This window comes from Salvelinus namaycush, chromosome 30, assembly GCF_016432855.1.
Source record: "Salvelinus namaycush isolate Seneca chromosome 30, SaNama_1.0, whole genome shotgun sequence".
Classification (NCBI taxonomy): Eukaryota; Metazoa; Chordata; class Actinopteri; order Salmoniformes; family Salmonidae; genus Salvelinus; species Salvelinus namaycush.
The window spans coordinates 7,241,200-7,257,477 of record NC_052336.1 but is presented as its reverse complement, the minus strand read 5'-3'; the positions used below and the strand labels follow the sequence as shown (position 1 = coordinate 7,257,477).

Below are 16,278 nucleotides of genomic sequence, written 5' to 3'. Positions count from 1 at the left end.
AGAAGCCTGTAGGATAAAGGCTGTACCACTCCTGAGTGTCTGGATGTTAATTAGGAACTTGCATCACAGCTGAGTGTATGGATGTTTATTAGGAACCTGCATCACAGCTGAGTGTGTGGATGTCAATTAGGAACCTGCATCACAGCTGAGTGTGTGGATGTTTATTAGGAACCTGCATCACAGCTGAGTGTATGAATGTTTATTAGCAACCTGCATCACAGCTGAGGGTATGGATGTTAATTAGGAACCTGCATCACAGCTGAGTGTGTGGATGTTAATTAGGAACCTGCATCACAGCTGAGTGTGTGGATGTTTATTAGGAACCTGCATCACAGCTGAGTGTGTGGATGTTTATTAGGAACCTGCATCACAGCTGAGTGTATGAATGTTTATTAGGAACCTGCATCACAGCTGAGTGTATGGATGTTTATTAGGAACCTGCATCACAGCTGAGTGTGTGGATGTTAATTAGGAACCAGCATCACAGCTGAGTGTGTGGATGTTAATTAGGAACCTGCATCACAGCTGAGTGTGTGGATGTTAATTAGGAACCTGCATCACAGCTGAGTGTATGGATGTTTATTAGGAACCTGCATCACAGCTGAGTGTATGGATGTTTATTAGGAACCTGCATCACAGCTGAGTGTATGGATGTTTATTAGCAACCTGCATCACAGCTGAGTGTGTGGATGTTTATTAGGAACCTGCATCACAGCTGAGTGTGTGGATGTTTATTAGGAACCTGCATCACAGCTGAGTGTATGGATGTCTATTAGGAACCTGCATCACAGCTGAGTGTATGGATGTTTTTTAGGAACCTGCATCACAGCTGAGTGTATGAATGTTTATTAGGAACCTGCATCACAGCTGAGTGTATGGATGTCTATTAGGAACCTGCATCACAGCTGAGTGTATGAATGTTTATTAGGAACCTGCATCACAGCTGAGTGTATGGATGTCTATTAGGAACCTGCATCACAGCTGAGTGTATGGATGTTTTTTAGGAACCTGCATCACAGCTGAGTGTATGAATGTTTATTAGGAACCTGCATCACAGCTGAGTGTGTGGATGTTTATTAGGAACCTGCATCACAGCTGAGTGTGTGGATGTTTATTAGGAACCTGCATCACAGCTGAGTGTATGAATGTTTATTAGGAACCTGCATCACAGCTGAGTGTATGAATGTTTATTAGGAACCTGCATCACAGCTGAGTGTGTGGATGTTTATTAGGAACCTGCATCACAGCTGAGTGTATGGATGTCTATTAGGAACCTGCATCACAGCTGAGTGTATGAATGTTTATTAGGAACCTGCATCACAGCTGAGTGTATGGATGTCTATTAGGAACCTGCATCACAGCTGAGTGTATGGATGTTTTTTAGGAACCTGCATCACAGCTGAGTGTATGGATGTCTATTAGGAACCTGCATCACAGCTGAGTGTGTGGATGTTTATTAGGAACCTGCATCACAGCTGAGTGTGTGGATGTTTATTAGGAACCTGCATCACAGCTGAGTGTATGGATGTTTATTAGGAACCTGCATCACAGCTGAGTGTGTGGATGTTAATTAGGAACCTGCATCACAGCTGAGTGTGTGGATGTTAATTAGGAACCTGCATCACAGCTGAGTGTATGGATGTTAATTAGTAACCTGCATCACAGCTGAGTGTGTGGATGTTAATTAGGAACCTGCATCACAGCTGAGTGTATGGATGTTAATTAGGAACCTGCATCACAGCTGAGTGTATGGATGTTTATTAGGAACCTGCATCACAGCTGAGTGTATGGATGTTTATTAGCAACCTGCATCACAGCTGAGTGTGTGGATGTTAATTAGGAACCTGCATCACAGCTGAGTGTATGGATGTTAATTAGGAACCTGCATCACAGCTGAGTGTGTGGATGTTAATTAGGAACCTGCATCACAGCTGAGTGTGTGGATGTTAATTAGGAACCTGCATCACAGCTGAGTGTATGGATGTTTATTAGGAACCTGCATCACAGCTGAGTGTATGAATGTTTATTAGCAACCTGCATCACAGCTGAGTGTATGGATGTTTATTAGGAACCTGCATCACAGCTGAGTGTATGAATGTTTATTAGCAACCTGCATCACAGCTGAGTGTATGGATGTTTATTAGGAACCTGCATCACAGCTGAGTGTATGGATGTTTATTAGGAACCTGCATCACAGCTGAGTGTATGGATGTTTATTAGGAACCTGCATCACAGCTGAGTGTATGGATGTTTATTAGGAACCTGCATGACAGCTGAGTGTGTGGATGTTTATTAGGAACCTTGATCTCTTCGATATCTCTTCTCTACTCTGGTGTTTCTAATCTTTTCTAAGGGGTTCTAAGCCCATGTGTGTCTCGGTACCGCTGAGTCACAGGCGTCTGATGTTTTATGGGGCGTAACACTGAGGATGCGTCTCAGGTCAGATCTGGCTGCTGAGGTTATTCAGGGAGACACATGGAGGCTGACACTGACTGATAGAACAGGGCCATATCTATTATACTGTTATACTGTTATAATAGGGTCACAATATATTTGTAATACTAACAGCGTCGCAATACTATATACCGTACAGTGTATTCTATTGTAATAACAGAGTAACAATAGTATTATCTGGTATATTGATATAACAGGGTAACAAATCAATGATACTGTTGTATATTGGTTATACTGTGTTATAACATGGTAACAAATCAATGATGCTGTTGTATATCTGTTATATTGTGTTATAACAGGGTAACAATACTATTATATAGTCTGTTGTACTGGTTTATAACAGGGTAACAATACTATTATATAGTCTGTTGTACTGGTTTATAACAGGGTAACAATACTATTATATAGTCTGTTGTACTGGTTTATAACAGGGTAACAATACTATTATATAGTCTGTTGTACTGGTTTATAACAGGGTAACAATACTATTATATAGTCTATCTGTTGTACTGGATTATAACAGGGTAACAATACTATTATATAGTCTGTTGTACTGGTTTATAACAGGGTAACAATACTATTATATAGTCTGTTGTACTGGATTATAACAGGGTAACAATACTATTATATAGTCTGTTGTACTGGTTTATAACAGGGTAACAATACTATTATATAGTCTGTTGTACTGGTTTATAACAGGGTAACAATACTATTATATAGTCTATCTGTTGTACTGGATTATAACAGGATAACAATACTATTATATAGTCTGTTGTACTGGATTATAACATGGTAACACTACTATTATATAGTCTATCTGTTGTACTGGATTATAACAGGGTAACAATACTATTATATAGTCTATCTGTTGTACTGGATTATAACAGGGTAACAATACTATTATATAGTCTATCTGTTGTACTGGATTATAACAGGATAACAATACTATTATATAGTCTGTTGTACTGGATTATAACAGGATAACAATACTATTATATAGTCTGTTGTACTGGTTTATAACAGGGTAACAATACTATTATATAGTCTGTTGTACTGGTTTATAACAGGGTAACAATACTATTATATAGTCTATCTGTTGTACTGGATTATAACAGGATAACAATACTATTATATAGTCTGTTGTACTGGATTATAACAGGGTAACAATACTATTATATAGTATGTTGTACTGGATTATAACAGGATAACAATACTATTATATAGTCTGTTGTACTGGTTTATAACAGGGTAACAATACTATTATATAGTCTATCTGTTGTACTGGATTATAACAGGATAACAATACTATTATATAGTCTATCTGTTGTACTGGATTATAACAGGGTAACAATACTATTATATAGTATGTTGTACTGGTTTATAACAGGATAACAATACTATTATATAGTCTGTTGTACTGGATTATAACAGGGTAACAATGCTATTATATAGTCTGTTGTACTGGTTTATAACAGGATAACAATACTATTATATAGTCTATTTGTTGTACTGGATTATAACAGGATAACAATACTATTATATAGTCTGTTGTACTGGATTATAACAGGGTAACAATACTATTATATAGTCTGTTGTACTGGTTTATAACAGGGTAACAATACTATTATATAGTCTATCTTTTGTACTGGATTATAACAGGATAACAATACTATTATATAGTCTGTTGTACTGGATTATAACAGAATAGCAATACTATTATATAGTCTATCTGTTGTACTGGATTATAACAGGGTAACAATACTATTATATAGTCTGTTGTACTGGATTATAACAGGATAACAATACTATTATATAGTATATCTGTTGTTGTCACGCCCTGACCTTAGATATCTGTTTTTCTATATATTTTGGTTAGGTCAGGGTGTGACTAGGGTGGATACGCTAGTTTTGTATGTCTAAGGGTGTTGTATGTCTAGGGGTTTTGTATGTCTATGTTGGCCTGATATGGTTCCCAATCAGAGACAGCTGTTTATCGTTGTCTCTGATTGGGGTTCATATTTAGGTAGCCATTTCCTCGTTTGTGTTGTGGGATCTTGTCTACGTATAGTTGTCTTTGTGCACATCAGTAGCTTCACGTTTCGTTTGTTCTTTATTTTGTTTTGTTAGGTGAGTTTCAGTTTATTAAAATTATGTGGAACTCTACTCACGCTGCGCCTTGGTCTCATCTTTACGACGACCGTGACAGTTGTACTGGATTATAACAGGGAAACAATACTGTTATGTAGTATATATGTTGTACTGGGGCAACAGACACAACACACTCACCAGCAAACTGTCTGGAGGGTTTAAGAGTGTTCCCATGTGTTTTTGAATAGCCTACAGCAGGGTTAGGCAACTACATTCAGCCGCAGGACGATTTCTGTCGGAGCGGATGGTCAGAACATAACTTTAATCATTTGTACACTACAAATTGACCACAACTAAGTCGAAAAAGAGATTGTATTTGAAAATAACAATACTTTCATACCTTGAATACATTGAGACAAGATCACATACGTCTCTTTTTTAAATTTGTGGGAATACTTGGGAACAGATTTCCTAAATTAAACAAATTTCTAGCTGAATTCCAGGTGATTTTACAGTATTTTCTTTTGACCAAAAACAAAAATCTTAAAATGTACTAAACTTTTGGGGGGCCAAAAGAAATCAATCACTGGTTTAAACTGGCTCTTGCAGACTCCTGGCATACAGTTACAAATGATTTCCTTAAAACCAGATACAGTAAAACCTGCTCTGCTGTATATGAAGACCCTTATTCAGTGTTTTCACTACAAGCCAACAGTCCTCTACTAGCGTCATATGTTAGTGATTCAGATTAATATGCTCTGCCAATGGCTGTGTCTGAAATCTGGTTTGCCTACTACTTACTTAAACTGCATACTGTGTACTAATCATATAAACTCAGCAAAAAAAGAAACGTCCTCTCACTGTCAACTGCGTTTATTTTCAGCAAACTTAACATGTGTAAATATTTGTATGAACATAGCAAGATTCAACAACTGAGACATAAACTGAACAAGTTCCATAGACATGTGACTAACAGAAATGGAATAATGTGTCCCTGAACAAAGGGGGGGTCAAAATCAAAAGTAACAGTCAGTATCTGGTGTGGCCACCAGCATTAAGTACTGCAGTGCATCTCCTCCTCATGGACTGCACCAGATTTGCCAGTTCTTTCTGTGAGATGTTACCCCACTCTTCCACCAAGGCACCTGCAAGTTCCCGGACATTTCTGGGGGGAATGGCCCTAGCCCTCACCCTCTGATCTAACAGGTCCCAGACTTGCTCAATGGGATTGAGATCTGGGCTCTTCGCTGGCCATGGCAGAACACTGACATTCCTGTCTTGCAGGAAATCACGCACAGAACGAGCAGTATTGCTGGTGGCATTGTCATGCTGGAGGGTCATGTCAGGATGAGCCTGCAGGAAGGGTACCACATGAGGGAGGAGGATGTCTTCCCTGTAACGCACAGCATTGAGATTGCCTGCAATGACAACAAGCTCAGTCCGATGATGCTGTGACACACCGCCCCAGACCATGACGGACCCTCCACCTCCAAATCGCTCCCGCTCCAGAGTACAGGCCTCGGTGTAACGCTCAGTCCTTCGACGATAAACGTGAATCTGACCATCACCCCTGGTGAGACAAAACTGCGACTCGTCAGTAATGAGCACTTTTTGCCAGTCCTGTCTGGTCCAGCGACGGTGGGTTTGTGCCCATAGTCGACGTTGTTGCAGGTGATGTCTGGTGAGGACCTGCCTTACAACAGGCCTACAAGCTCTCAGTCCAGCCTCTCTCAGCTTATTGCGGACAGTCTGAGCACTGATGGAGGGATTGTGTGTTCCTGGTGTAACTAGGGCAGTTGTTGTTTCCATCCTGTACCTGTCCCGTAGGTGTGATGTTCGGCTGTACGATCCTGTGCAGGTGTTGTTACACGTGGTCTGCCACTGCGAGGACGATCAGCTCTCCGTCCTGTCTCCCTGTAGCGCTGTCTTAGGCGTCTCACAGTACGGCCACATCTGCAGTCCTCATGCCTCCTTGCAGCATGCCTAAGGCACGTTCACGCAGATGAGCAGGGACCCTGGGCATCTTTCTTTTGTTGTTTTTCAGAGTCAGTAGAAAGGCCTCTTTAGTGTCCTAAGTATGTATTGCTGTGACCTTAATTGCCTACCGTCTGTAAGCTGTTAGTGTCTTAACGACCGTTCCACAGGTGCATGTTCATTAATTATTTATGGTTCATTGAACATTTCCCAAGCATGGGAAAAAGTGTTTAAACCCTTTACAATGAAGATCTGTGAAGTTATTTGGATTTTTACGAATTATCTTTGAAAGACAGGGTCCTGAAAAGGGGACGTTTCTTTTTTTGCTGAGTTTACTATTTAGAACATACTGTTTAATAAAAACCTAATGCAGTAAGCAACAAATATCAGCATACTAGGCTCATCCTACTGAGAATGCGTCATCTCATGCACAATTGTGTTGATTCCTGCCATTGTTTCATTTTGGTACTTAAAATGTAGGATAGCAAAAGGCAAACATTTCATTATTATCCGTCTGGTGAGTGGTTGAGCCTTCTTGGTTGCGTGACATCACTCCTAGTCCTAACCAAAACGCAAAACACTGGCGGGCAATTTCTCTCACCTCGGATCTAAAACCAGTAGTAACCACCAACTTTAATGACAGTTATCTTACAATTCAAATACATATCTAATATTCCTGCACCGCAGTAACATTGTCGCCGAGGAATGCTTGTTCGCTAGCTACAGGGTTTGAGTCACCTCAGCTGTTTTTTTATGAAACAGTTCAGCTAGCAATGCTAGGTAGCTAGCTAACGTTAGCTGAACTACATCTAGACTCGGAAGTTTATGCATGGCCACATAGACACGGGATTCAGGGGCCAGCTGGTGAGATATGATTCTACTATGGGCAACAACAACTGGATGCTAGTTTGTTTTCAACAAAATATGTCAAACTCATAGCTGTATAGTTTATCCAGTGACCATCGCATTTAGAAGGATAGCTACTGACTGAAATGTAGCTAGCTCACTGGCCAGGCAGTAGCCACTACTCGCCAGCTAATTGTCGATTTCCTATTCTTTGGAACATTTGGGTTGACTTGCTCATATCAAGCAACAGACAGTTTGTATACATTTTTTAAATAATAATTTGTGGACTTGCTTTATGAATAATTGGTATGTAGCTGGAAGTCGGTGCTCACTGATCATCCCAGCGAGCACGCCTTTTCAGTGCATCTGTGTGATGTCACACACCCAAAAAGGCTCAACCAAGCGCCCGACGTAACTCATGAATATTAATGACTTTGCCTCCAGCTATCCTACGAAAGGAAATTTTGATTTTGGTACAGCACGTCCCCTCAGCTGATTATCAGCTGTTGTGAAAGCCATGAGTCTGGAAAGACCATTCTCTTCTTCAATAGCGTGCAGAGTATTCTACTAGATGAAAAGCGGAAATGAGTAAGACATTCTGGCATTTAAAGCATATTCTTATTATTTTACGAAATGTCACGTATTATAAAACATACCCAAAATGCCTACTATTTAGAACGCAAATATGGGTATTCAGGCACCGACTTTTATCTCGTCCGGTGTAATATACTATACTATAGGCCTGTTAGCTCATACAGTACAGTATGTTACCTGTGTTTGTTTTGGTTGTCAGGTTGGACTAACACAGTGGACAGGACATTGAGCAGAATACCCTGAGAAACAGATCCTATGCCTGTTCCTGTAACAGCCTCTTAACACTGTCCACCCTGAGAAACAGATCCTATGCCTGTTCCTGTAACAGCCTCTTAACACTGTCCACCCTGAGAAACAGATCCTATGCCTGTTCCTGTAACAGCCTCTTAACACTGTCCACCCTGAGAAACAGATCCTATGCCTGTTCCTGTAACAGTATCTCATTGTTGGGGTACTCTCTTGTTTTAGCATAAAGGGTTAGAAAGACTGACTAGAAAACAAGAGAAACTGGATGATTTAGTCTGCTCTAGTCAGCACAAATAGCACATAAATGTATGTATCTAAATTACTTCCTGTCAGCCATTGGAGTACATCAAGTTCCATCACAAGTCTCAGACACTAGTTTGACAGACTGTCAGAGTTCACTTCATAATCCATCGCTGAACTTGTTCACTGTATGAGTAAAGTCTTAGATTGTCGTCTGTGCTCAGAGATGCTCTTAACGAAAAATATAGTTCAGGTCGGTGAGAACAAACTGTTGTGACCAACAGTTACTCTTTCCCCACTTTGTCATGTTTGTGTCCACCTGTGCCTGTCTGCCTGTCTGCCTGTCTGCCTGCCTGCCTGCCTGCCTGCCTGCCTGCCTGCCTGTCTGTCTGTCTGTCTGTCTGTCTGTCTGTCTGTCTGTCTGTCTGTCTGTCTGTCTGTCTGTCTGTGCGTGCGTGCGTGCAGCGGTTGTGTTCAAGGCTGGTTAGTCCCCCAAGCCCTACTCACTTCACCTCGGCCCTGCCCTGCCCACCTCACTTCACCTCGGCCCAGCCCAGCCCTCCCCACCTCACCCCAGCCCAGCCTAGCCCAGGCCAGAGAGGAACAGAGCAATATGAATCAAAGATTTATTAGCTGTATTCATGCCCATGCTGGGCTCTTCAAAGGCCTGTCTGCCTGTGTGTGTGTGCGTGTGTGTGTGTGTACGTGCGTGTGTGCGTGCCTGCATGTCTCCCTGCTTGCTATTGTCAGACACATCTGGGTGGATCCATTTCTCTGCTTTTCAAGGCCAGTTTTTGTTTCGCAAGACCCATCTTCCCCCTCCTCACCAGAGACAGAGGCTACCCTGGTCACGCCAACATTCCACAGCCAGATAGACAGGCTACCCTGGTCACGCCAACATTTCACAGCCAGATAGACAGGCTACCCTGGTCACACCAACATTCCACAGCCAGATAGACAGGTAGACAGGCTACCCTGGTCACACCAACATTCCACAGCCAGATAGACAGGTAGACAGGCTACCCTGGTCACCAACATTCCACAGCCAGGTAGACAGGCTACCCTGGTAACGTCAACATTCCACAGCCAGATAGACATGCTACCCTGGTCACCAACATTCCACAGCCAGATAGACAGGCTAGCCTGGTCACACCAACATTCCACAGACAGGTAGACAGGCTAACCTGGTCACGCCAACATTCCACAGCCAGATAGACAGGCTACCCTGGTCACGCCAACATTCCACAGCCAGATAGACAGGCTACCCTGGTAACACCAACATTCCACAGCCAGGTAGACAAGCTACCCTGGTCACACCAACATTCCACAGCCAGGTAGACAGGATACCCTGGTCACACCAACATTCCACAGCCAGATAGACAGGCTATCCTGGTCACGCCAACATTCCACAGCCAGGTATACAGGCTACCCTGGTCACGCCAACATTCCACAGCCAGATAGACAGGCATATGGACAGGTGAGCAGGCAGACAGATAGATAGATAGATAGACAGGTGGGCGTGTGAGCAGACAGACAGGAAGACAGGCTACCCTGGTCACGCCAGCATTCCACTGACACACAGACAGATAGACAGACAGGCAGGGAGGGAGGCAGGCAGACGGGCAGGTGAGCAGACAGGCAAACAGACAGGCGGGCGGGCGGAGAGTGAAGAGACAGACAGACAGACATTATTGAAACCTATAGAGTGATTGTTTTGATGTCACACTCACACACACTAACTCTGTGTGTGAGTGGATAGACTAGGTCAGCTTGGGCCACTTCACTGAGGTGTTTAATATGTGCGTGGGTGCGTGCGTGCTTCATGCCAGTTCATTTGTCCTGAGCGTCTGCATCCCCAGCCCCAACTCCCAGCCCCTTGGTTTACTTCATTAGTGGCTGTGTTTACATGGTGTTATGGTTTGCTTGGCCAGAGCCCACACCTGCTTCACTTTACCTCTGTCACTTTGGCTGCCCTAACAGAGACACATGACCCATTACCAGTGTGATTACACTGCAGAGGGAACATTGGACAATAACATCAGGCTGCTCCAGGGAGTCCCAGAGGGGAGAGAGCTAGCTGCTATATGACCGTGTTCCAACATCCTTATTACTCACTCAACAGACTGGGAGATAACTCACATAGACACAGAGGAATCTGCCAGCTGAGCTCTCTGTCTCTCCGCTTCTTGGTTTTTCTCCCTGTTTGTTTTTTGGTTTCTCTCTCTCTGTTTTTCTGCTCTCTCTGTTTTTCTGCTCTCTGTTTCTTTCTTCACTTTCTTTCCCACTCTCTATTGCTCTCTCTCTCTCTCTCTGTCTCTCTCTCTCTCTCCATCTCTGACTAGACATGAGTGACTAAGATCTCAGCAACGTGGACATTGCTCAACCATATTGTTATTAGCAGTAACACATCAGCCGTAAAAATGTTTAGACATCTCTGAGAGTCTAAAGCAGCCCATAAATATACAGTGAGTAGAATGTTTAAGTCACCCTCTCTACATCTACTGTTGCTGAGAGTCTACTCAGAGCCACCTGTTAGTAAGAGATGAATCCTACAACACAGACTGGAATTCAATCAAACTTGCCCCACCAGTTTACGCGGTATCTATCTTTGTTTACAAACTACGACCTGCGCAATATGAGTTTGTTTGATTGAATTCCATTGAAGTGATGAGTCCTAAGACAACACATACTGTAGATGTTAAGATGTGGATAATAAAACCAGCCTTACTGTAGCAATTAATGGGGTATAAAACATATAATATAACATTTGGATCTGTAACATTACTGTAACATTTGGCGGGTCTTATAGATATAGATATACACTAGATAGATAATTCTTACTGTAACAGTTGGCGAGTTAAGGGTTAATTAGGGCTAAGTGCGTTGCTCAAGGGTACATCAACAGATTTTCACCTTGTCGGTTCGGGGATTCGAACTAGGGACCTGTCGGTTACTGGCTCAATGCTCTAACCCAGCGGTGTCAAACAAATTTTGTTCCAGGAGCCCCTATTTGGTCGAGGTCCAGGGGCCCAGGGGCCACACCAAAAATTGGCTATATTTTCGCTCCGTTAAAAATAGTTTTCTATCCATCGTTTTGGGAATTTTCAATGCTCCCGGACTGTCTAGCTTTCATTTCTGGGATTATTAGCGAGCTGGACAGAGTCAAGAAACTGTATGATTGTAGGTCCATTATCATTTATACTCAGTTTTGATTTGGTTTTAGTCATTTTAAAGTATATTGAGTTTGTTCCCCCTCGAGTGCCCGGACACACCTGCTCTAACCTGCTAGGCTACCTGCCGCCCTATACAGTGTATAGATCAGTCTCACTGTAACAGTTGTTGGGGTCTTATATATATACACAGTATATAGATCAGTCTTACTGTCACAGTTGGTGGGGTCTTATAGATATATATACAGTGTATAGATCAGTCTCACTGTAACAGTTGGTGGGGTCTTATAGATAGATATACAGTATATAGATCAGTCTTACTGTAACAGTTGGTGGGGTCTTATAGATATATACATATATATACACAGTATATAGATCAGTCTTACTGTCACAGTTGGTGGGGTCTTATAGATATATATACAGTATATAGATCAGTCTCACTGTAACAGTTGGTGGGGTTTTATAGATAGATATACAGTATATAGATGAGTCTTACTGTAACAGTTGGCATGGGGGGGCAGATTGCGTCTTCCTGGGGAATATATCTATACATCAACGTTCTTTTTTTTTACAGCAGCTGCCACGATTTAGCAGCGGTGGCCACAATTTAGCAGCGGCGGCCACTATTTAGCAGCGGAGGCCACTATTTAGCAGCGGAGGCCACTATTTAGCAGCGGAGGCCACTATTTAGCAGCGGAGGCCACTATTTAGCAGCGGGGGCCACTATTTAGCAGCGGGGCCTCGATTTAGCAGCGGAGGCCACGATTTAGCAGCGGAGGCCACAATTTAGCAGCGGAGGCCACGATTTAGCAGCGTGGCCTCGATTTAGCAGCGGCGGCTACGATTTAACAGCGGCGGCTACGATTTAACAGCGGCAGCCACTATTTAGCAGCGGCGGCAACGATTTAACAGCGGCAGCCACTATTTAGCAGCGGCGGCAACGATTTAGCAGCGGCGGCTACGATTTAACAGCGGCAGCCACTATTTAGCAGCGGCGGCAACGATTTAGCAGAGGCGGCAATGATTTAGCAGCGGCAGCCACTATTTAGCAGCGGCTGCCACTATTTAGCAGCGGCGGCAACGATTTAGCAGCGGCGGCAACGATTTAGCAGCGGCGGCAACGATTTACCAACGCCGGCACCGATTTAGCAGCGGCGGGCACGATTTAGCAGCGGAGGCCACGATTTAGCAGCGGCGGGCACGATTTAGCAGCGGAGGCCACGATTTAGCAGCGGAGGCCACGATTTAGCAGCGGAGGCCACGATTTAGCAGCGCGATTTAGCAGCGGAGGCCACGATTTAGCAGCGGAGGCCACGATTTACCAATGCCGGCCCCGATTTAGCAGCGGTGGCCCCGATTTAGCAGTGGCGGAGGCCACGATTTAGTGGCGGAGGCCACGATTTAGTGGCGGAGGCCACGATTTAGCAGCGGCGGGCACGATTTAGCAGCGGAGGCCACGATTTAGCAGCGGAGGCCACGATTTAGCAGCACGATTTAGCAGCGGAGGCCACGATTTAGCAGCGGAGGCCACGATTTACCAATGCCGGCCCCGATTTAGCAGTGGTGGCCCCGATTTAGCAGTGGCAGGCACGATTTAACAGCGAAGGCCACGATTTAACAGCAGCGGGTCTTACTGTAACAGTTGGTGGGGTCTTGTGTCCCGTTGATGTTGCCGTAGTCGTCGACGGTAAGGAACCACTGCGTCCGGCTGAACAGCTGTCGTATGCGTACATCTCCCCCTTCCATGTAGTCGTAGTTCCGTGCGTGGTGCTCGTGCTTGGAGCAGTTCATGATGGCGGCCAGCTGCTCGGGTGTGCAGTTGCTGCAGGCCACACACACGCTGCCCAGCAGGAAGATGAGGTGAAGGTACAGTCCCGACAGCAAGTTAGGCAGGTTGCATGGCAGTGGCATCCATCTGGGCATTATAATGCACTGCTGTGGGGAGCCACGGACAACATGCTGAAATACTGCTGTCTGCTCCGGCAGACGGAACAGAACAGAGTGCCAGACAGAGCCCTCCTAGCGCTGTTCACTAGGAGCCTGGACGGGCTGGTCCCCCTAACCTGTGACCTGTAACCCCTGGCTGGGGCGCTGAGGCCAGCTGGTGGGAGGTGGAGTGGGTGGAGGGTAGGAGGGTTGCAGAGTGACCAGGCACTAGTGTGATGTCTCTCTCTCTGTTTGGAGTTGTTGTCTGTCTCTCTGTTGTAAGGACACAAGGCTGTAGGTTGATGTCCGTCTGTCTGTCTCACTGTCTCTCTGTATGAATGAGGCCAGTCTTTATGTTGATGTCCGTCTGTCTCACTGTCTCTCTGTATGAATGAGGCCAGTCTTTATGTTGATGTCCGTCAGTCTCACTGTCTCTCTGTATGAATGAGGCCAGTCTTTATGTTGATGTCCGTCTGTCTCACTGTCTCTCTGTATGAATGAGGCCAGTCTTTATGTTGATGTCCGTCTATCTCACTGTCTCTCTGTTGTAAGGACACAAGGCTGTAGGTTGATGTCCGTCAGTCTCACTGTCTCTCTGTATGAATGAGGCCAGTCTTTATGTTGATGTCCGTCAGTCTGTCTCAGTGTAATCCTCACTGTGTGTGTCGGCTGTGTGATCCCGGCAGAGGAGACCGTCGTCCAACAGCAGACATTGTCTTGTCTGTTTCCGGATGTTTCCGGATGTTTCAGGGGTTCTGTGGAGGCCAGAGCTGTGGAAGAGAAGGATGTTTGTGTGTGTGTTAGATGTCTGCAATTTCTACAGCCTGTAATTTAGACAGCAGTCCAGTGGATGTGGATCTACAGTATACTACTACTCACTCCCACTTGGATAGTCTGATTCCCAGACAGTGTTGAGTGTTAAAGTGAGGAGTTGAGCTGCAGTGCTGAATGTAACACTGGACATCTGCTTTAGGTTTGTAACCTTGCTCTAGTAGCCGGTCCCTCTTAATCCCAGTGTGTAGTGGTTTACCAAACTGTCCCCAGACCAGTCTTCTGCCTACTGTACTGTACCTTACTGATCTGTGCTTTCAAAACCTATTCAATTAGCAACAACACTGATTGTGATATGTCCGATTTCATAGATTGTGTTGTCAATGGCTCTATCGGTCTCTGCGATCTTGTTGTTGTCATTTGTCTCAGACAGAGTTGTCTGGAAATGGAAATGGAAGCTGTGCATGCTCAAGATGTGATTCTCAAAAGATGCCAGCTCAAGATGTGAGTTCAAGTTCCTGAATAAAGTCAAAAAAGGGAAGTGAAATGAAGTCTCCTTTAGCTGTGTGTGGATAGATGGAAATATCCTAGAGCTGCTATCTCTATATTTCTATATATATCTCTAAACCTCTATCTGTAATATCTGTATCTGTCTGCAACACGTCTATAGACTTTCAGTCAGTCTCAACAGATAAACAGAAGCCTCACCAAACCCTGAGCTCCTATACACACATTCACTCATCAATTCACTAAATCACAAATAATCCAACAACTCTTAATTCATTTCCTAATACATTTCCTAAAAGTTTTCTTACTGCAGAGCAGTTCTTAACTGAATTGACTGGTTCAATAAAATGTAAATAAATATAAAGAGAACGAATAGAGAAGAGTTGAATAAAGTTGGAATAAAAACTTACATTAGTATGGAGCGTTCAGAGATGAAACAGTTAGTGGTATTCCTCTTCCTTAGAAGCTTTAGAGTTCCTGTGATCCCACTGCTCCTGATCACTTATAACCTGTGTGTGTGTAGGTGTGTGTGTGTGTGAGAGAGAGAGAAAGAGTGTATGTATGTGTGTGCATGTCCCTGGGACTTCTCAGTTAGTCAGTGCTTTAGCAGCCAGGCTCTCCTCTCTGTAGTGTGAGCTGTGCAACATCCTCCCTGTCCGTCTGTCTGTCTGTTGTGGGCTAGCAGGGAAGGCTAGCTCAGTCAGATAAATGTCTCTCTGACCTCACGCAACAGCAATTAGCTCCCAGCCACTCAGCTGTCACTGGTGGAGAGAGAGGGAGACAGAGAGGGAGAGAGCGAGAGTACCCCCGTTCATCACCAACCCTCGCCCCAAAACTCCCCCTTTCTGTTTCTCTCTCTGTTTCTCTCTCTGTTTCTCTCTCTGTTTCTCTCTCTGTTTCTCTCTCTGTTTCTCTCTCTCTCTCTCTCTCTCTCTCTCTCTCTCTCTCTCTCTCTCTCTCTCTCTCTCTCTCTCTCTCTCTCTCTCTCTCTCTCTCTCTCTCTCTCTCTCTCTCTCTCTCTCTCTCTCTCTGTATCTCTCTCTCTGTATCTCTCTCTCTCTCTCTCTCTCTCTCTCTCTCTCTCTCTCTCTCTCTCTCTCTCTCTCTGTATCTCTCTCTCTCTCTCTCTCTCTCTCTCTCTCTCTGTATCTCTCTCTGTGTGTGTGTATCTCTCTCTCTCTGTGTGTGTGTATCTCTCTCTCTCTGTGTGTGTGTATCTCTCTGTGTGTGTGTATCTCTCTCTCTCTGTGTGTGTATCTCTCTCTCTCTGTGTGTGTATCTCTCTCTCTCTGTGTGTGTGTATCTCTCTCTCTCTGTGTGTGTGTATCTCTCTGTGTGTGTGTATCTCTCTCTCTCTGTGTGTGTATCTCTCTCTCTCTGTGTGTGTATCTCTCTCTCTCTCTCTCTCTGTGTGTATCTCTCTCTCTCTCTCTCTCTGTGTGTATCTCTCTCTCTCTCTCTC

At 44.2% G+C, this 16,278-nt stretch overlaps 1 protein-coding gene across 1 annotated transcript in view; it reads right to left on the bottom strand.

Annotated features, from left to right (window-relative positions):
- Window positions 1-13,523, bottom strand: part of fgf7 (fibroblast growth factor 7) — a 30,076-nt gene extending 16,553 nt beyond the window's left edge. The window contains exon 1 of the mRNA XM_038969068.1: window positions 13,247-13,523. Within this exon, the coding sequence (XP_038824996.1) occupies window positions 13,247-13,523 (277 nt within the window). The remainder of the gene's footprint in view (window positions 1-13,246) is intronic.
- Window positions 13,524-16,278: the final 2,755 nt, after the last annotated feature.